The sequence below is a fragment of the Humulus lupulus genome, chromosome 9 (assembly GCF_963169125.1).
Source record: "Humulus lupulus chromosome 9, drHumLupu1.1, whole genome shotgun sequence".
NCBI classification, from domain to species: Eukaryota; Viridiplantae; Streptophyta; class Magnoliopsida; order Rosales; family Cannabaceae; genus Humulus; species Humulus lupulus.
The window spans coordinates 166,911,384-166,934,557 of NC_084801.1; the positions used below are offsets into that span (position 1 = coordinate 166,911,384).

Sequence of the window (23,174 nt, forward strand, 5' to 3'; positions counted from 1 at the left end):
CGATTTAATCACTATATGTAATTCAATCTTATATTAATGGTTCATAATTAAAGTAGGAATTAATTGCCATTTAACATCTTTAATTATATCTTGTTTCCTTAAGTACCATTAACTTTACCAGTGAAGGTTAATTCACAAATTGATTTATGAATCTGAACTCAATAACCTTTTAGTTCCAAAAGCCAACCCTTAAGAGAACCATTATTCAATTCCTCTCGGAAAGGTATAGATTCCATATCTGTATATTATATCCCCAACCATTTACATCAATGAGTTCCCAAAATAAAATTTTTTAGTCTGATCATTCTGACAAACCATAATGAGTGAATTAAAGAACTCATATGACATAAACATGAGTTAATATCAACTTCAGGATTAAGATCAATTTGTATATAATCATCTTACTGATATGTTAAATTAATACTTATAAAGTAAACAATATTATTAAGTATTAATAACATATCGGGTTCCGTTCATGTATAACCACTTTATACAAAGTGCCTCCACTAAGATGTCCTACTACATCAATAATCCGGATCTACATTACATGTATTCATAATACTAGTGAACCATACTTACAGTATTTAATTCAAAGATTCTATATAACTTTGTTTTACTGCGAACTATTTAAATTTGTCCCCTTTAAACTTAATCCTCTCGTACCAAAAGAAGATTGCGGTCACAATAACGAATTTGAGAATTTTCTGATATTCATATAATATTATTATTATTATAATAATAATAAACAGTAAATATACGTTAAAATTCATTTAAATTATTTACTTCATAAAACATTGTCCAAAACATATGCTTTTAAGGGCACTCCCAACAATAAATTCTTGAGTTTTTTTATTTTACGGTTTAGATAAAGAGAAATTATAGGAAATGACCCAAAATAAAGCCATCAAGAAGCTAATGTCCTCATTTTTAAAATTGTAGATAAATGACCCTTTTACATTGTTGATTATCTAAATTACTCTTTTTTATAATTTATTTATTTATTTAGGATTGTATGACTTTAATATAGTGGTATATGTATATTAGTTTTGTTTAATTAGTTTTTATTTTAAAGTTATATTGATTTTTTAAGTATTTTATAGGTTGTTGGTATATTATTTTCCAATTAGTGTATATATTTTTTGTGGTATGGTATATAATTTTTTTTTTGTGATATTTAATTTCTATTTTATTATACATAGTGGTAGTATATAATTTTGTATTATGGTATATACATTTTAATGGTAGTATATAACTTTGTTAGCATATTATATACATTTTTGAGTAATAATTTTGTAAGTTTTGATGGTATATTATTTTTCAACTCAGTATATATATTTTGTGGTATGATATATCATTCAACAACCTATAAAAAACGAAAAAAAATTAAAATAACTTAAAAATAAAAACTAGTTAAACAAAACTAATATACATATACCATAATATTAAAATATTTAGAATAAAATAATAATTTCTTAAAGGGTGTATTTGGTAATATGTGATATTAAATAGATGATTAGGCTATTTTACTACAAAATTAAAAACATGGACATTTACTTACTTTCACACAACATCAAGGGTCATTTTGCACCATGCCCCTTAGATAAAGCCTAATTCATCATTCTCGAACTTCTTAGTTCACTGTTGGGGAAAAACCACGTGAACAAATTTGCTTACCTATTCTATTTTAGGGTGACTTTTAATTTTAGGTTTATTGTTTTCCCTTTTAATTGTAACTTAAGTTTGGCCATTGAATTTAATTTGATATGAGGTTTAAAACTGGTGTGAAAAGTAGGACAATATATATTTATATATGGAACGAAGGTAAAAAATATATATTTTTTCTGTTGGGAAAAACATCTTCTATTTTGATAATTTATTAATACATTAAGAAATTAATATAGAAAATTTATTAAAGAGTAATAATATGTACAAGCCATTTGCACCAAAATATTATACACACTTATGTGAAATTTTTTAATTTTAACCTTATACAATTTAATATTAAATAAATGTGATTTAGTTGAATTTTTTTTTTACATAAATGCGTGAATAAATTTTTAGTGTAAATTAAATTTGTGTGCACATATCATTACTCTTTAGTATAACTCAATGAATATAATGTTATCATATTCGTAAAAGAAAATTGAAAAAGATGTAAGTGGGAACTAATATTTTCTAATTAATTAATTATTTCTAAATATATATATTTATAAATTTGCATAATATCTTGTTAGTTATTAAACAATAAGATTACATTTTAGGACAAATATTTAACATTTAGAGATAAGTTCAATAGAAACAATTTATACTACAAGAAAATGCACTTTTCCCAATATGTTTTTGCATTGAGAAAGACCGTCAGTAGAAGTTCGCCACTATATGTTCCTTTCTAAGTGAAAAATAAGAAGCCCCGACAAAAGTGGTCATCATCGACGGGTTAAATCGCAAGGAAAAATAGATACCATCAGCAAAAATTCCATGGCAAATGTTGTAAAAGGGACTTTTCCCGATGCTTGAGCCGACAATTCCTTCAACTTTCCAAGTACAAAAATGCACTAGGAAAGTTGTACTTTTCTCAGCGTATTTACATGACAAAAAAAGTGGACCTTTCTCAATGCAGAAATGCACCAAGAAAAGCCAACTTCTATTTTTGTAGAAGGCACTCTTCTTGCGCACAAAAAAGCATCGGAAAAGGGTGTAGTAATTGTCGGCACTTTTTTTTCGCCTGGAAAAGTCCCTTTTACAAAACTGGAATGGGCATTTCCCAGTGCAAAAACACACTAGGAAAATCCTTTCTTAGTTTTTTTTATATTTTATTATATATAATTTTATAATATAATATTTAAAATCAAATTAAAATAAAATAGTAAAATTAATAATAATGCTAATTAATTAGATTCATAAGATACAAAACATTATATTGTTTTATAAAAAACAATTAATTAGCTAATAAAACATGATTAAATTGTCTTTCAAACATAAAAAAAGTAATTAAAATTGTCTCGAAACAAACTGACAAAATAAAAGTACACCTACAGGTTAAAAGCATGATCGTCACGTTGTTGTCTTCTTGGCAACTTTCGTGTGGAGAAGGTTGGCTAGTTGCAACATGGTTGAATTCCAGTGGTTACACGTCTGTAGTAATCCTGGTACGACAACACTCATCTGTTGCTCTAAAACCCTGAACAATTCATGTTGGATGTGCTGATTCTTCTTAAGAGTCTAATTTTTGCTGAGAATAGTCTCCACAGGAATAGACTGTTGATCAGAGGACATAGAAGAACATGATGCTAGTGCGCACATTCCCCTAACCACCTTAAGCCTAGGTAACACCCCATATGTAACGCCCCAAATCCTGGGACCGTTACGGTGTGCCTTGTAAATAGTGCTAAACTCGCTAATTGAGACATTTGGCCAAAATCGTGATCTAAGTATGATTAGCGGTTTAGGGATTAAACATTTTGGTTAAGATATAACGTTTCACTAGAACGTTTAACATATACATTGGGATCCCGAAAATACAATTAAGAGTTTATTACAGAAAATATTTACAACAGGCCGTTCTAAGCGGCAAAACAGGGTTCAACCCTAGTTCCACTTTAAACCTCGACCGTGGCGGTCGAGCAGCCGCATATGTACACGTCATCACCTAAGCTCTCCAACTCAAGGGTGGTCCAGCTTCCTCTTGCCTTTACCTGCACCACATAGCACCCGTGAGCCGAAGCCCAACAAGAAAACATAACACTTTTCATAAACATTATCAAATGATTATCATTATAATCACACTGAATATAAAGCTTTCAAACCAATGGGTGCACATCACATGATTCTAGCGGGAGAGTGGCTGTTACATAAGCCACTAGCCTCCAAGCTCTCTTTTCTAGCGGGAGAGTGGCTGTTAGGTAAGCCACTAGCCTCCAAGCTCTGTTTTCTAGCAAGAGAGTGGCTGATAGGTAAGCCACTAGCCTTCAAGCTCTGTTTTCTAGCAAGAGAGTGGCTGATAGGTAAGCCACTAGCCTTCAGGCTCTGTTTTCTAGCAAGAGAGTGGCTGATAGGTAAGCCACTAGCCTTCAGGCTCTGTTTTCTAGCAAGAGAGTGGCTGATAGGTAAGCCACTAGCCTTCAGGCTCTGTTTATTCATCGACCCTCAGGGTCGGTCAGGCATTAATGCTCCTTGAGTCATTCAATGCTAGTAATCGATTAGATCTAATCTCTGTTGGCTTGCGTGATTCACGCTAAGGCCGTTCTGACAAGTAAGTCAGCGCTTCCTGACCTGTGTCCAGTAACACTGCCGAGCCTGACAAATAAGTCACAGCCTCACAGCTGATACTAACACTTTTGTCGATTCTGTATTCAGTCCATACACAAGTAAGCAATGCTATCAATATGTATCATATGCCAATTATCCAAGAATAGGGCATTCAGCATGCTTACTAAACAGTTTCTAGCACAGTCATGATCATGCATAAACTCAGAGACTCAAGCTCTGACCAATCTCATATTCATCGTTCATGGCATGCCCTATCACATGTTTCACGTGCATTACATGCATCACACTTAATTATCTAGCATGCCTCAACAACAGTCATATGCAAATGGGCAAGATTTGCCAAGCATTCATTATGCTAACAATGTTTACATTTAAACGTCCAACATGCATCAATCATAGCCATGCATGTCATACTCAGTAGCCAATCAACATGCATCATAATAGCCATGCACGTCATGCTCAATAATCAACCAACATGCATCCATAATAACCATGCATGTCACATATACACAGGGTGCAGTTTTCTTACCTCAGATTCGAGCTAGTACCAATATAAGAACGATCCTTGAGAACGATCAACCTTTAAGCCCTTAGCGGTCACCTAATCATAACCAAATATGGAACACCATTAATAACATAATAATCAAAGGTTCCACACCAATATCTAGCCCCCAAGAGATCAATCCAAACTAATCCAAGTAGTAGGGACACTCCCGAGGCCCATAGCTAAGTTCCCGGGGTCAAAACGAGCAAACGGGGCGAAAACAGGGCAAGGGCTGCGGCCCTAGCACCTTGGGCCGCGGACCCCAGGGTTCTCTGAGGCAAGGGCTGCGGCGCCCAGCGAAGACAAATTCCTGACACCTGCTTCTTCGAACTAGGGCCGCGGCGCACAAGAACAGAGCCGCGGCCCCCAACCCTGGGCCATTCCCAAACGCGTTTTAAACACTCCAAATCCTCCAAAAACATACCCAAACATTCCCCAATCATCAAATCAAAGTTCCCAAGCTTCCCAATACTCCAAAACCCTCAAAACCCAAAGCTCAAACCGACCAAAAACTCAACAATTAACAAAGTCCAATTCTAAGCTTTAAAACTTTAAAAACTTAAAACTTCAAACTTAGATTACCTTCGATTGGGTTGTTTCTCGTCAAATCCTTCGGTTAAGAAGCTTATAATCTTTCCTAGGATCGCTATGCCTCGACCCTCGCTTGATTCCGACTCCTGGAACTCAAGATTTCCTCAAAAAGGCTCAAACGGTAAAACGGACTGTTTTGAGAGAGAACGAGAAGTTTCTAACGTACGTTCTTATCTGTCAAGCTACTTCAAGCTTAAGTAACCTCAAATAAAACCTAGTGCTCGGGGTCCCGAAAACACCCCCGGGGACACTATAGTCGAAACTTCCAGAATTTCACCCTGATCTCAAATATTCCCAATCTATCACCAAATAAACATTTCTATTACCCCAAAATTGACCCCGTTATGACAAAACCGCTAATCCATTATATATGACCGTCTCATGTCGAATAGCTCAAATATATCTCCATAATAATAAAATCTCATTCACATATTACAATATGCACCCAATTTACAAATATGCCCTCAACAGGCCAAATTACCAAAATGCCCTCATAACTATAAATACTCCCATATGCATGCATTCACCATCATATAATAATATAATTCATGTAAACATGCATATAATCATTATATATCATATTAAATCAATTATGGCCCTCCTGGCCTCCTAATCAAGGTCCTAAACCTTATTAGGAAATTTGGGGCATTACACCATATCCTTTCTCATAGCGAGATCAAGGATCCAGAACATTAGACATTATCTCCATATCTAGAGGAATGCGAGCCTTAGAATCGCTATGATGCAACTAGTGTACTCTGCGATGCTAGTCTTTCAGTCATCTCGTTCTTAGCACATAAAAAATAACTCAATTAAGGGAAGAAGTATATCAAGAAAAATGACATAGCTGAAACAAAAGGAACTAACCTAATAGAAGAGCTCTTGCATGTAGTGTGAAACATAGTCTTTTTCTCTAAATTCACTTGTGCTCTTCTTTTACCATCTATTTGGCAACAATGAATGCGTAATCTACAACCTCGTTGTCTTCATTCAAGATCTCCAAATTCTCCCTAATAACAATTAGTTCACTAAATCTTCCTTGAACTCGTTCATATGCCCATGTATATGATTCTACTAAGGATATCCTTTACAAATACTTTTCACTCTGGTAGTAGTACTCATTCTGAAGAGCATTTGTAGTGGGTTTATGTAAGAGTTCAAGGAAGATTCAGTGGACTACTTGTTAGTAAATGAGCTTTTGGAGATGTTAAGCGAGGATAATGAGGTTGTAGGTTCCGCATTCATTGTTGTCAAACAGTATGGTAAAAGAAGAGCATAAGTGAATTTAGAGAAAATGACTATGTTTCACACTACATGTGTTATAAAAATAAAATGCATATACAATTACATGCTTCTGTGCAACAACATCATTTATCCACTTCTCCTTCTTTCAGTGGAGTTGTTTGAACGTATTGATCATGCTTGGAAGCTGGCTAGTAGACGGGTCAACCTAGCAAAAAAAATTTACAAGACCATAATAATAAATATGCAATACAACAAAATATATTTTAGTTATTATAACGTACGTGATCATGAATATGTGCCACAAAAAAAAATTACATGAATATGTGCCACAATAGATATAGAGTAGAGTCCAGCTAGTATAAGCATTTTTGACAGAGATTTTCTATTCTTCTTTGATATATTATTAAAACGTGGAATAATAACCAAATGAGTAATTGCATAATTAAAAATAATACAAACAATTAAAGTTATACATGTTGCTCCCCTGACATCCAATAATCGTACAAATCACCCAGTGAGAATGATTAACATCTTTGTAAGGCTTTGTCTTTATCATCTCATTATCCTCCATTCCTTCATTCTCAATTAAATGTTGTTTCATATAATATACTTAGTTGATAAATTCTTCATCATGACATTTTTCATTTTGTCCTTAATGATAGGATCATCCAATGGATAAATAAATTTGTCTTACAATCAAAATTTTAAAACTTATCAAAATGATATTTGCATCTCAATAGTACTCATTTTAATTATGTTAAAGTTTAGTAAGATATGTTAGGATTGGTTAAATACGTAATGAAATTGGTTAAGCACAAAAAGGTGCAAAGCCATAACGACTTCACTAAAGTCAACATGAGCGAGTTTAAAAATATCTTTAGGGTCCAAAGTGTTCTTTGGAGTAGAAAAGAGTATCCTAAAAGTTTGGAATAATTTGGAGGTAGTTAAGGGTGATTTTGGGCACCCAAGGTAGTGGAGATGTGACGTGTTGCAACCTGTGTGGCAACATGTCACCACATAACTATAAGTCTACTAGAGACAAAGGATAGGCGACATGTCGCCTGTCTTAGAATTTGAATTATGTGTTTTGGCTCCAAATTAATGTGTTTAAAAACTCTAATCCTATTGGTTAGACTTAATGATGGTTTCCACACTATTTAAAGGGTTCATTTGAGATTTGGTGAATTGATCACTCTCCACTATCTCTTTCTCTAACTCACAAAAAATACTAGTTTTCTCCAAGATCTTCAACAAGAACGCTTGACTTGTTTGAAGACCATGGTTTGTTAATCCCAAGACTCATTCCACCATTGTAGTAACTTTAAGCAATCTCTTATGGGAGGCTAGGAATAGAGTTTTTTGGACAACAATTCTATTGTGTCAAGCCTTCATGTTCATCTTCATCGTTTGATCAAATAAAATCATAACTTTATGATTTTATGTAACTAGAGTTTTTATGCACCAAGAAAGTTCTTCTCTTCCCCTTGATCTAATTTATGTTTATTCTCCCATTGTGTATATTGGTATATTGTGATTGGTTATCTTAGATTATAATATTATAGTTATGTTCATATACTATAATCCTAACTAGATATGTATCGATAATCTTTGGTAAATGACCTGGATATCACTTGGGAGCACATCATGCCAATGAGTGACTACTAGCGATATGTTATCTCACATGAGTCAAGAAATAGAGTTGTTGAACCACTTCATATAAGTATTTATAGATTTTCTAGTATGTGGATCAAAGTCGATAGGCCGATGTGTAATGTTCCGCTTGGTGAGCTTTTTCTCTATGACAATAGCCATATTAAGCTCCCCGACCACTTTTGCCACCTCCACTCCCATCTCGTGATTCTGACATATTACATATTATAATTTTTGTTACATAATATTTAATAATGTAATTTTTTTTTACTTTTATGCATTTGTAAATTAATAAAACATAACAAGATTATTTAACAATAATCAGTTATGCACTTCATTGGATTAAAAAAAAAAGTTACAATAATTGTTGCATATTATAACTCATCATCGGTAACTACAACACGATCACCATCACCATCACTATCGAGAAGTACATTTTCTTCTTTGTCATCTTTATACTTGGTCAAAATTTTGTTATCAAATTCATCTTCATCATCAACAACAAACTTACTAGAAGTTCTGCCGAGTAATTCATCAATATCGTGTACTGCAGTTCGATTGACATCAATAAGATCATGTTGAACATTGTATAATATAGGAAGTTCTATCCATATATGAAATCCGGAAGAATTAAATTATTATAATATCAGTATATCATTGTTAATGTCAATATCATTAACATTTTTATCTGAAAAATCTCACACATTTCTTGGAATATAAATATTAATGACTCTCCATTCATTCCCATTTTTACATCTTGAAATGATCATCCTTACAACATCCTTCCTTGACGAATACACTTGTAAATTTGGATCTTCTTGAATTCTATTTATGCCAAACTATCTACACTTGAATAATATAATGCTATAACCTATCAAGTACGTCAATTCAATTATTTAAAACTTCATGGTAACTGACATTGTCCTCACTTGGGACCATTATACCGCTAATCTTTGTTTTAAGCTTCACATCACGACCACGGACAATATATTTGACCCCATTCACAATCATCCATTGATAAGAGAATATGGTAGAACTTGCTTTATTGGCGAGAGCATACAATTCATAAGAAATCTTTGTAGGTGTTGACTCATGTAATTGATTGATCTATAAATAAAAAACGTAAATATTCATATTTCACCATTTACTAGTTATGACAATATTTATGAATGGGATGATACACTTACTCAAGTTTTGAACCACTTAGGAAACTCAACTTCTTATTTAAGTTGATGATTTGAACCACCTTGTCTTCTTAACTTATTCATGCACACACTCCAAATAAATTGAAAAAAATAAGCATTCAATATATACTTAAGGTACTCCTCAATTTCGATACATTGTTCAAGAAGTACTGCTTTATTTTTTGCTTCAGCTTTGAAATTAGGAGCACACTTGTTCTTTTGCCAAATGGGCAACCAATAGCCTTAAAAAATGGAGCATTCTCTATTGGGTTGAGAGTCAACCTGATCATCATTTCTTTCAAGTCGAATGAATCGATTTTTAATACCTTGAAAGTAAATTGAGTAAAAGGTCAATGCCTTATTCACCATAGAAGCTTCAATAATTAAACCTTTAGGACATGCACGATTTTTGACTTATTATTTTTACATCACCATTGAATGTTCAATAGGGTAAATCCACCTAAAATGTACAGGGTTGCCACGAATTACCTCATTTGGAAGACGAAGAACCGAATCCACCATGATATAAGAAATGACGGGAGGGAAAATCATTTCTAACTTGCACAAGACGGTTATAATGTCTTTTTTCATCTTCTTGAGATCCTCATCTTTCAAAGTCCTAAAACAAAGCTGCCTGAAAAAGACATATAACTCAGTAATTGTCTTACGAACTTCTTTTTCCATGTATGGTTTGATTCTAATGGGCAACAACTGTTCAAAAAAATACATGCCAATTGTGTAATTTAAGCTCAGCAATCTTACCATCATGAATGTTCACATTCTTCAATAAGTTGGCTGTAAAACCATTTGAAATTTCACAAATTTTACAAATTCACAAAATTCTTGACGCATTCCAACACTAAGTGGGTAACTAGCAGGGTATTTCTTCCACTTATTCCCATCCTTCAAAAGACACAGCTTCTTTCTAATTTTCATATTAAATAGATCAAGTCTTGCCTTATCTATATCTTTAGATTTGCCATCGATATTTAATCGAGCACCCAAAACATTGTCACAAATAATCTTCTCAATATGCATTGCATCCAGATTATGCCTAAATAACAAGTTCTTCCAATTATCAAGTTCAAAAAATATGATTCTCTTAGACTAGTTAAGCTCAGACGGAGTCCATTTACACTTCACACTCTCGAATTCTTTGTGTTTCCCTGGTTGTTAACTTTGAAGATTTTGTAATTGTTTTAAGGTATCGTCCTCTGAACATATTTTCGGCGGAGGCCTAAGTTCCTTGTTACCATAAAATAATGTACATTTATTCCCTCATTCAAGGTCCATATTAAGAAACTGTCTACGACCAACATAATTTTTTTAAATTCAAATTGCTAAGGAAGAGTTTCCTCATTACAAGTAGGATATGCCTTATACCCTTTTGTGCTCCAACCAGACATCATAACATAAGTTGGATAATCATTAATAGTCCACAAGATTGATACATACATAGTGAATAAAGAAATATTGCATGCTTCTTATGTTTTGACATCGTTCTCCCACAACTCTTTCAACTCGTCAAATAAAGGCCTCATATACATATCAATATCATCTCCAGGTAAAGAAGGACATGGAATCAAAATAGAGATCATTAAAGTTTGTGATTTCATGAACTTCCACGGTAGCAAGTTGTAAGAGACCAAGATAACAGACCACATACTGTAAGAGTTGCTCGTATTATCAAATGGATTGAAATCATCTACAGCGAACCACAATCTTACATGTCTAGGTTCTGCTGCGAAAGATGGGTACAACTCATCAAAGTACCTCCACGCCTTACTGTCAGCTAAGTATCTCATATCACCATCTTCCTTAGGCTTTTTAGAATAATGGCAACTCATATCTTTTCCAATGGAAAGCAACACATTACCTTATGAGCAACTTTCTTTCATTTCCCACTGTTATCTTTCCAACAACATTCACCACAAACTGGACAAAATCCTAAATTTGCAGTATCTTTCTAATAAAGTTTGCAATCATGTTTGTAAACAACAATGGACTTATATCCTAATCAAAGACTGCACAACGTAGCTTTTGACTCATTGTGTGACATAGGTAATTCATTGCGTCGCTTGATAAATCGAGCAACACATCAAAAGAATGGCTGCTCCATTTATTAATCACTTTCATGTGGATTAGCATCACTAAGAAGTTCAAAGTCGAATACTTTCTACAACCAGAGTAAAGCTCATTTGGCATCTCCTTAAATAGATTATCATACTTGTCAAGATGATTAGCATCATGTGATTAGGGGATCATTAAAGGTTCCAATTGGAGTAGTGCTACTTAATTGCCAATATGTGTTATCTTGTGCTAAAATATCATACAACACATCTACCATCTCATCTCCCAACTAGTCATAGTCATGATTTGGGATTACATTAGGTTCCCTACTTAATGACTCTCCATGGTAATACCACACTATGTAGGACTGTTGGATACCATTGTTGAATAAATGCATTATGATTGAATCTGAACTCTAGAAATGAGCATTCCCACATTTCTTATATGGACAACGATTTAGACCTTAATAATCAAGGTTCTTCTTAGCAACTTCCACAATCTCTTGACCACCATTATTTCTATATTTGATTGATATTCGATTCCTAGCACCCATCTAGCTTCTAACGGTCAACATCCTCTATAAAAAAAAAAAATTAAGGAAACATCAACCACAAACAAAATGTTTGTATGTGTGTCCTAAACCATATTTTCACTCAATTTCAAAAAGGGTAAGAATCTATCTCATTTAAGCATACTGCATACATATAATGTGATCTAAAGTCATAGTAATGTTTCATCGGTGTAAAAATTTCGGCAACACCTCCTCAGTTCTCCTAAATGTGCAAAATTATATTGAGTAGTCACAATTACGAGAACAAACACATACATAAACCTTCACCAGTGAAACAATACATGAGCAACAGATAACAAAATAGACATACAATAACTCCAAATAGTCCCCAAAGACAATTTAGGGAGAGGCAAATTAAGAGTTCTTACTGACTCACCATCCCCGAATGGGTCTAAAGCTTTTAGTGAGTAAAAAAATATAAATATAGCCATTATTTCATGACTCATTCTAATTAATATCCTATCTTGAAAAAAATAAAAAATTATCACCACCAAAGAAAATTTTATAAATTATGATATCTTATTATTTTTTTCATTAAATTATGATGACTCATGAACAAATTATGATGCCTAACTTATGAAAAAAATATTATGATGTCTTATGAGTAAATTATGTTATTTTTCATTATGTACTAATTTGTTTATATTTAACTTATTAATTACCTTTAATTAGTAATTTTATTTAGAAAAAATCTACATTTTTTATTATTAACTTTGATTTAACTTACTAATTAAACTTTATTTATGACTTAATTTTATGTTATTGTAAAATTCTTCTTAACTCTATCAAAATTTGGGCAGATAACAAATGCACTTTAACAATTCCAAAATTTTAAACCTATATTCAGAATATTAACAACATTCGTTATAACATACTACACAATAACAACATAACCATTAAATAAAAATTTAAAATTATCATGCATATGTTCAATACTTATTACACAAACATTTTTATTTTTAAAATTATATAAGCACTTTGATTAACATATTTACACATATGATTTTAAAAAATACGATATGAGCATATTAAAATATTAAGTGTATAATTTTATTTTTATTTAATTCAAATTTATAGGAATTTTTTTAATATAATATAAAATATATAATTTAAAATTAAAATATACCATGTCATACAAATAGAAATAGAAGTGAATTGTAACACCTGTTTTACATGTGCTTTACCCCTGGTAGCATTAGATGAATATGAATAGTAAGAAACAATATATTGCATTGTTACACTTGATAACGACATCATCTAGAAAATTTAAAATTTAGTTGCTTTGTTTCTTTTTTTATTGTATTTTTATTTTAATATTACTAATATACTTTAATTTTGACCATTTAATCTTTTTCATCTAGTTATTATTATTGATGTAAAAATTACTATAAAAAATCGCGTCAAATATATGTATCCCTGTTCTGTAGTGTCACTAGTATACAATTAAATTGTCAAAATAAATAAATATTTCACTAATAATTTTATTTTTAATTATTTAATTAAAAAAATTGGTATTTTTTATATATATTTTTAATTTTTACTTTAGGGAGAATAAAAATAAAAATTTAAAATTAATGTTGAAAACTTTAATATTTATTTTAACAAGTATATAAAGTAAAGGGAAAAAACTTTTAAAATTTTAAATCTTGGTGTTACTAAGTATTGTTTCTTGCAAGTGGCTGACATCATTTGCAACAAGAGAAGAAAGCACTAATGGGGGATAATGGGACCCTGACTTCTCTAAGGTCAGAGTTAGACAACCCTCCTCCCTTATTTTTAGAGCGTTGTATTTACAGAGTTCCCAAGCGGCTAAGCATTGGCAAAGAAAGGGCCTACACACCACAAGTTGTTTCCATAGGCCCAATTTACCATGGCAAGGAAAATTTGAAACCAATGGAAGAGCATAAGAAGAGATACTTACGTGATTATCTTCGAGACGCAAGAAAAGATTTAGACTATTACGTAAATATCATAAAGGTCAAAGAAGAAGAATTGCGCAGTTGTTATGCAGAATCGATAGCATTTAAAAGTGATGAATTTGTAAGGATTGTTCTTGTCGACGCTGTCTTCATCATTAAGACATTGTTGTCAAGTTTCCCTTCCACATGCAGAAACCCACACGACCACATCTGTTGTCGGTCATGGATGATGAATGACATCAGACCGGATTTGTTGTTACTTGAGAATCAGCTGCCACTTGTCATCCTTGAAGATCTTTTCAACCCAGTACGAAAATATTTCTCTCATGAGCAGATTTCAATCGCTGGGCTTGCCCATGTATTCTTTAATCGTATGATATCGGTCTTTGAAGAACATTTGGAGCGATCCTCTCCTAGAGCAAAACATTTTGTCGATTTATTAAGCAAATTCTCCGCCTTCCCTTTGCGGCCAAAATCTGAAACTGAAAGGCAACTGGAAACTTCATACCTCCCAAGTGCAACAAAGCTACATCAAGCTGGAGTTAAGTTCAAGGCGAGAACAAGCAAAAATTTGCTTGACATCCAATTCTCTAAAGGAATTCTAGAAATTCCAAAGTTAATGGTAACTGACCACACAGAAATTTTGATCAGAAACTTAGTTGCCTTTGAACAATGCCATTTCTCGGATAATCGTTACATAACTGATTATGTTGTGCTTTTGGACAACCTTGTTAATACCCCTGAGGATGTGGATTTGCTTGTTAAGTCTGCGATTATTGATAATCAATTAGGAGACAGCAACCAGGTGGCTAACTTGATAAACAAGCTTGGTGATGGGGTTGCCTGGAGCACGGATGACTACTATTTTGCTGAAACATCTGAAGAACTTTGTAAGTACTACGGAAAGCCATGGCACAAATGGAAGGCCAACTTAAAACAAAACTACTTCCACTCACCTTGGGCAGGTCTTTCTGTGATTGCAGCTGTTTTTATCATCATTCTCACCTTTATACAAACAGTTTGTTCTATTATCTCCACTGTTAAAGGCTATTCTCTCTAGGTAATACTATTTTTCATCTCAAGGTTTAGTTTCTAAGAGTTGCAAAATTTATGATGGTTTATTTATTTGTGTGATAAGACTAGCCTTCTATTTAAATCAAGGATATAACTTGACGTGTGTCACTAATAAAATGTTTCTCTAAATCTCATTATTCATGAGTTCAAACAGCTATATGTGTATTATCTGTCAATAAATATATTATCTTTTCTTGTTATATGTCGTACTATCATTATGTTCATTGCTCTTTCTGCGGTTATATATTTGACTTTTTTTGTTGAGAAAACTTGGCCTCGTTAAAAACCTTCAAGCAAAAACCCACTAAAAAATCTCAAGAAGGGAAAAAGAGTGCCAAGGGGTATCATTGATTATGGGCATCAGCTTGAATAATAGAATCATTACAATGAGGGTGACCAGACCACCATACATGAAACTCAGCCATAGAGTGTACTAATTTCGCCAAGGAGTGAGTAGCTCCATTAGTATTTCTTTGGAAATGACAAAAGGATACCTCAAAAAAATCATTACAAATGATGATAATATCACTAACAATTTGGTCTAAATAAGACGGATTAGTCGACTTGTTCTTTATAGCATTGACTACTTGGAGACAGTCAGGCTCAACAGTGATACTGATATAACCCAAATTCTTACAAAGGGTCAAAATGTGTTTGATAGCCAGAGCTTCAGCTATCTCGGGACAGTAAGAAGCAACGTAAGGCCAAATTGCGAAGACAATAGACCTCTTTCGTCAATCTCACATAATCATTCCATAGCCCACCTTGTTGTGATGCATATCAACTGCCACATTAGTGTTGACTTTGTACACATTATTTTGAGGTGCCCTCCATTGAGGTAGAGCATTGGGAACCTGTCTTTTGTTGTGACTATTACCTTGGAAAGAAGTTGTGTGAGCATCTGTGTAGTGCTGAATGTAGTCAAAGGCCCAAGCAATATGAAGATCTTGTAACGTCCCAAATTTGCTAATAAGACTTAGTGCCTTGAGTAGTGTGCCGGGAGGGCATAAATGGATATTTTGTGTGAATTATGTGTTTATGTGATACATGTGTCTATTATTATGTGAGCTATATTATGATATGACTATGATTGCATGTTTAAGTATATTAAATATGCATGTGGGCCCGTTTCTTATTAGAAATGTATTTTCGTAATTTGGACTCGTTAAGGGTATATTTGTAATTATATATGCTTTATGACAAAGACCATATTGTTATGTGAATATATTTGAGTTATTCGGCACGAGACGATTCTAGTGAACAATTTAGCAGAAAAGTCACAACAGGGTCAAATACCCGGCTGATGGTGAGATTAGGGGTATTTTGGTAAAATATCGGGGTTTATTGAGTAATGGAAATCAATTTGGTGAGTATTTGGGTTAAGTGGAATTAATTGAGGATTATTGGTGTAATTAGAGGTTAATGGGAAATTGGGGCAAAATGACCATTTTTCCCTTGGGTTTGATTTTGGAGATAAGTTTATGGTAGGGACATTATGGTATTTTGACCACATAACTAGAGAAAAGTGACTTAGGCTGAGGGTTTGTGTCATTCATGTTTAGACTCTCTCTCTCTCTCTCTCTCTTTTGGAAATACTCTTGGAGATACTAAAGACACACCTAGCTTCACCTCGATCTAAGCCTTGATCTTGGGATTTTTGGGAAGGAAATTGACTCTAGAAAGGTGTTGGCAGCATCTAAGGGACATTTTGTACCCTTTTAATTTTTGAATTACTGGCATAAATGTATGAATTTTTTTTAGTTTTCTTGGTGTTTTTTGTAATGCCCCGAATTTCCTAATAAGGTTTAGGACCTTGATTAGGAGGCCGGGAGGGCCATAAATGATTTATTATGGTATTTAATGATTATATGCGTGTTTATGTGAATTATATTATTATATGATGGTAAATGCATGCATATGGGCTCATATTTATAATGCAAGGGCATTTTGGTAATTTGGCCATAGTGGGCGTAAATGTATATTTTGGGTGCATGGTTGAGATTAGTTATAATTTTACCACATTGTATGTGGATTGGTTCGAGCTTCTCGACATGAGACGATCATGAGATGTATGTGTTCGGTCTAGTCATGACGGGCTTAAGTTTGGGGCTCGGGGTGAGTCTCGGGGTGATATTAATGATTAGAGTATTACCGGGAATTAAAGGGTAATGGGATGTGATTTATTGGTATTTGAGAATATGGAGATTAGTGGGAATTGGGAAGCGTTAATTATGATTAACGGGATAGGCGAAAAGTACCAATTTTACCCTTGAAATGGTTTAAAAGCTTTTGTTGGCTTAAGGGTATTTTGGTCATTTTGGGTTTTGGATATATATAACATAGGAGGGCTGTAGAAGGACAGAGCAAAAACAGAGGTTTGCTTCTTCCTTTCCCGTACATCACCTTCTTCACTTCTCCTTTGAGGGTTTTGAGTTCTTGGTGGAGTTTCAAGCTAGGGAAACTTAAAGGCTGGGTTGGAGACTGGGTTTAGCTTGTAAGGGAGGTTCAAGACCAGTTTCAAGGTGAGTTTTAGTCTTTGATTTCAGGTGTTGCTCTGTTTTCGTTTTAGTTTTTAATTCATGGTTTTTGATGTGGGAAGTGTGAATCAAAGGGGGGGTTTTGTGTTGTTTTGATTGGGGTTTGATGAGGGTGAGTTAAGGGTGTTATTTGGGGGTTTAATTATATGTTTGGAGGAGGTTTAGAGATGGTTTAAGGGACTGGTTCTAAGGGAAAGTGCAGGGGAGAATTCTGGTGTGCGAGTTGTCATTTTGGCTGAACTGCGGTTGCGCCGCGGCATGGCCAAGGAGAGCCGCGACCCTTGGTGTAAATTGGGTTTGGGCGCCTCTGTCTGGGGGGCGGGCCGCGGGCCGCGGCATGGCCAAGGAGAGCCGTGACCCTTAAGGTCATTTTTGCCAAGAATGGGGTTTTTAGCTTGGGGATTCAAGCCTTAGGCCTCGGGGTTGAACCTACTACCCGGTTGAGTAGTATTTGAGGTCCCGGAGGTTAGGTTTTGGTTTGGGAACATTTTATTATTCATTTTATTAATGGTACCCAATATGTTTGGTTATGACTAGGTGACCGCTAAAGGACTAAAAGCTTATCGTTCTCAAAGGTCGTTTCTTTTATTAATTCTCGCTCGAACCCAAGGTAAGAAAACTGCACCCTGTGTAAATGTGACATGCATGGCTAATATGGATGCATGTTGGCTGATTATTGAGCATGACATGCATGGCTATTATGATGCTTGGTGATTGGCTATTGAGTATGACATGCATGGCTATGATTGAAGCATGTTGGATGTTTAAATGTAAACATTGTTAGCATAATGAATGCTTGGCAATCTTGCCCATTTGCATATGACCATTGTTGAGGCATGCTGGATGATTAAGTGTGATGCATGTAATGCACGAGAAACATGTGGTTGGGGCATGCCATGAATGATGAGTATGAGATTGGTCAGAGCTTGAGTCTCTGAGTTTGTGCATGATCATGACTATGCTAGAAACTGTTTAGTAAGCATGCTGAATGCCCTATTCTTGGATAACTGGCATATGATATATATTGATAGCATTGCTTACTTGTGTATGGTACTGACTAACTAGTCAGATCGACAAAAGTGTTAGTATCAGCTGTGAAGCTGTGACTTACTTGTCAGGTTCGGCAGTGATACTGGACACAGGTCAGGAAGCGCTGACTTACTTGTCAGAACGGCCTTAGCGTGAATCACGCAAGCCAACAGAGATTAGATCTAATCGACTACTAGCATTGAATGACTCAAGGAGCATTAATGCCTGACCGACCCTCAGGGTCGATGAACAAATAGAGCTTGGAGGCTAGTGGCTTACCTAGCAGCCACTCTCCCGCTACAAAACAGAGCTTGGAGGCTGGTGGCTTACCTAACAGCCACTCTCCCGCTAGAAAAGAGAGCTTGAAGGCTAGTGGCTTACCTATCAGCCACTCTCTCGCTAGAAAACAGAGCCTGGAGGCTGGTGGCTTACCTATCAGCCACTCTCCTGCTAGAAAAGAGAGCTTGGAGGCTAGCGGCTTATGTAACAGCCACTCTCCCGCTAGAATCATGTGATGTGCACCCATTGGTTTGAAAGCTTTATATTCAGTGTGATTATAATGATAATCATTTGATAATGTTTATGAAAAGTGTTATGTTTTCTTGCTGGGCTTCGGCTCACGGGTGCTATGTGGTGCAGGTAAAGGCAAGAGGAAGCTGGACCATCCTTGAGTTGGAGAGCTTAGGTGATGACATATACATATGCAGCTGCTCGACCGCCACGGCTGAGGTTTAAAGTGGAACTAGGGTTGAACCCTGTTTTGCCGCTTAGAACGGCCTATTGTAAATATTTTCTATAATAAACTCTGACACTTATATTTTTGGCATCCCAATGTATATATTAAACATTCTAGTGAAACGTTACATCTTAACCAAAATGACTTAGATCACGATTTTGGCCAAATGACTCTATTAGCGTGTTTAGCACTATTTACAAGGCACACCGTAACGATCCCAGGAGTTGGGGCGTTACATTTTTGGTTTTGCTGGGTTTGGAATTCCAATTTTGTATTTAATGCTTGTGGTAGAGTTTAGAGGTTGGTTTGAAGTTGGAGTTTATAAACCGATTTTAAATCTTGTGGTGGTATAAATTATGATTCAGAGTCTTTGATTTTTGAATTTGGCAAGAAATGAGCTTTGAAGCTCAAATATGAATTTGTGGGTTTTGATGTGTTTTTGGTTAAGCTTTTGGTTTCTCTATGTTACTTGAGGTGTGCTGAAACGTTTTGGGGCTTAGTTTTAGCTTTAGGTTTGGTTTGGGTGGAATTTTGAGGTTTTGAGCTCAGAGAAAATCACAGAAAACCCATATTTTCTGGGTTCGCGTTGGGGTGTCGCGATGCCAATGAACATCACCGTGGTGCTGGTGTGGTTTGGGGCGCGAGCGCCCTCTTTGCTTGCCATGGTGCCTAGTAGGTTGCGCCACAGCGTCAGGCCATTTTCAGGGCCATAATTTTTCAGATTTTAGGGCTTTGGCTCGGGGGCTTGAGGGACGATTCTGCCACCCCACTTAACGGAATTGAATGTCCCAAGAGCATGGGATGGATCCCAGAGTCTGTTTTTGGAGTTGAAACTAATCAGGAACACCGTTTATGGTTTGTTTACCCAAAAAAAGATTCTCCTTATGACATGGAAAAATTAGTATGCACGTCGGATGCACGTGACTATTTATGTGGGTACGTTCTGTTCGACCATCGACCAGAAGAGAATTCACTCGACAGCAGACATATTTTCATGGGCGACCAGGCTGGTCACAGGATATCAGTACTTTTTCTAGATATGTAATCTCGCATTTATGTGATAATTGTAATTTCCATTATTATTTGAGATATGTTTGTATTAAATGTAATCAAGGCCCACTGGCCCATAAGGAGATTCCTGAGCCTATAAATAAGACTCAAATGGTTCAAGAGAGGGAATTTTTGGATCTTGAGAGAGAGAATTATTATTTTTACATAATACCCTGTATCTTTTGTTGAGCTTGTGAAACTCAGTAAACCTTCGTTTACTGATCGCAGGTTTTCATACATTAATAAGAACATTAAGTGGACATAGGTCATTACCATCTCTGGGGTCGAACTACTATAAATCTTTGTGTCATTTATCTTTTTGGTTGGATTTCATCTCATTTCTGTCGTTTTATGTGATTCCGTGTCGTTGACCAAATCAAGGGTCATTGCTCACCTCCTTTACAGCCATCTCCAGTTGCTCGTACATTGCTGACCATCTGCGGAGGACCACACATAGCAGGTGATAATGGGAAGGCGAGGGAAAGATATGCTCGAACCTTACGTCACGACCAGGACATTGAAATGCTGAACGTCGAGGAGCGAACACCCAAAAAATCTCGAACAGAGGAAGAATCGATAACTTTCTCTGAGCTTGACTGTAACGACCCAAATTTACTAATAAGGCTTAAGGGCCTTGATTAGTGTGCCGGGAGGGCATAACTGGATTATATGTGATTTAAATTATTAAAAGCATGTTATATGATTATTTGGATATCTGTGATGCATGACTATGTGTATTAGTATGCATGTAGGCCTTGATTAGGTTAGAATGTCATATTCGTAATTTTGGCCTGTTGAGGGCATAACTGTAAATATCTGTGATAAATTTTTGAGACCACATTATTATGTGGATATATTTGTAGCTTGTGACTCGAGGTGATCCTAGTGAGCGGTGTAGCAAAAAAGTCACGACGAGGATTTATACCCGGCTCGGGGCGAGCCTGGGGGTATTTCTGGGAATTTAGGAAATATATCGGAGATTATTTGATATTGAGGAATATAATTGGTGATTATTTAGGTGTTGGGAAGTAAGCGGTAAATATTAGAGACACTTGAGGAATTAGTGGGAATTGAGAGTAATGACCAAAATGCCCTTAAGATGTTTAAAAGCTTAGTTTTAAGTGGGAGGGCAATATGGTCTTTTGGTGTTTAGGATCAGAGATAAGGGTCATGCCGCTTTATGCCTTAGTGGAATATGTAGAAGGTTTTAGAAGTCTGAAGAAAAGAAAAGAAAGAAAAGGAAAGGAATGGAAAGAAAAAGAAATAGAAGTCTCCTCTTTCTCACGGTTTGGGATTCCTTCTTCAATTCTTGGGGTCTTTTGGAGCTAAAATTCAGAGGAGCTCTTGGCTAAGGCTTTGCACTTGAGACCTGGATCAAGTTTGAGAGTTCATCAGGGATTAGGCATCCAGTTAAGGTAAGGTTTTGAGGTTGTTACTCAGTTTCTGGTTCTTGATGTTAAAATGGATTTTGAGTTGTGTTTTGATGGAAATTCTAGGGAAATAAGGCTAAAGTTTTGAGGAGTGAAAGCTAAGGAAGTGTGGAGGATAGCCTAAGGTCGAATCTCTTTGTTGAAGGTAAGAAGTTCTGAACTTGGTTACTTGAATTATGAGGTTTCTGTTGTTTTCTGTTGAGTTTTTGAGCTTCAAACTCAGCCATGGTGACTTCCTTGTTTTGGGGTGCATGTGATTGAATTACTTGTGGTTAGGTTGTTTGGGGTGAGTTGGAGATGTTGGTAGGCTTACTTTGGGGTATGGTGGAGGTTTGGTTGAGTTTTGGCTTAAGGAAGTTCGAACGGGAAAGACCTGAGTGTTGTCTGGCTGTGACTAGCGCTGTAGCGCTAGCCTTAGGGTGCCACAGCACTAGGCTCGGGTGTCTGGGAGCCTGTTGGCTCTGTTTGTAGCGCTATAGCGCCCTATTTATGGCGCTGTAGCCCTAACCTGTTTCCAGAAGGGGTTTTTTGGGTTATTTCTTAGGGTTTTTGCCCAGGAGCTTTGTGTTTGATTCCACCACCCCGTTTGGTGGAATTAGGGCTTCCCGAGGGCTCGAGATTGGTCCCAAGGCTAGGGTTTGGATTTGAAGTTTGGTATGGTTCTAACTTATGGCCGTAACTAGGTGTACGCTAGGGCTCGGACGGGATCGTGCTTGAGGATTGAATTGAACAAAGCTATCAGAATCTAAAGGCAAGAAAACTGCACCCAGTTATGTGTTTGTGTTGGGACTAAGAGCTCCCTATGTCTGTATAATGTCATAGATGGTATTACACCATGGGACATGTGGTAAACGACCTAAGAGTGCCGTAATCAATATATGCGCACAGGACGTGACTCGACCACTGGTAGCTGAGGACAGCTTAATAATCACTGAGTTCTGTTTAAGTGGGCTGGAGTCAGTGGGATAAATAGAGGGTGCGGCCTAAGGGCGTTGACCCTGGTTATCATTTGTGAATTGGTTATTAGTATGAAAGATGAACTTGGTATGCTGAATACTTGATTAATGTGAATATTTGGAATGTTGAGTATATGATTATACTGTATGAGTTGTCTGGTTATTTGTTTGATGATTATGTTATGTTAATGTGTTTTCTTGCTGGGCCTTGGCTCATGGGTGCTACGTGGTGCATGTAAAGGCAAGGGCAAAGTGGACCAGTCCTGAGATGGAGAGCTTTGGGGCTGAATGTACATAGTCAGCTGATCAGCCGCCACGG

General features: G+C 35.6%; 1 protein-coding gene across 2 annotated transcripts in view; it reads left to right on the forward strand.

Moving 5' to 3' along the window:
* Window positions 1-15,293, forward strand: part of LOC133800979 (UPF0481 protein At3g47200-like) — a 37,865-nt gene extending 22,572 nt beyond the window's left edge. Inside the window, exon 2 of one of the 2 annotated variants that reach the window (XM_062239101.1) lies at window positions 13,921-15,293. In XM_062239101.1, coding sequence (XP_062095085.1) covers window positions 14,018-15,103 — 1,086 coding nt within the window. In that variant the 5' untranslated portion in view covers window positions 13,921-14,017 and the 3' untranslated portion in view covers window positions 15,104-15,293. Of the gene's footprint in view, window positions 1-13,147 lie in introns of those variants that run through there. The other variant, XM_062239100.1, reaches the window with a different exon arrangement.
* The last annotated feature ends 7,881 nt before the right edge of the window (window positions 15,294-23,174 follow it).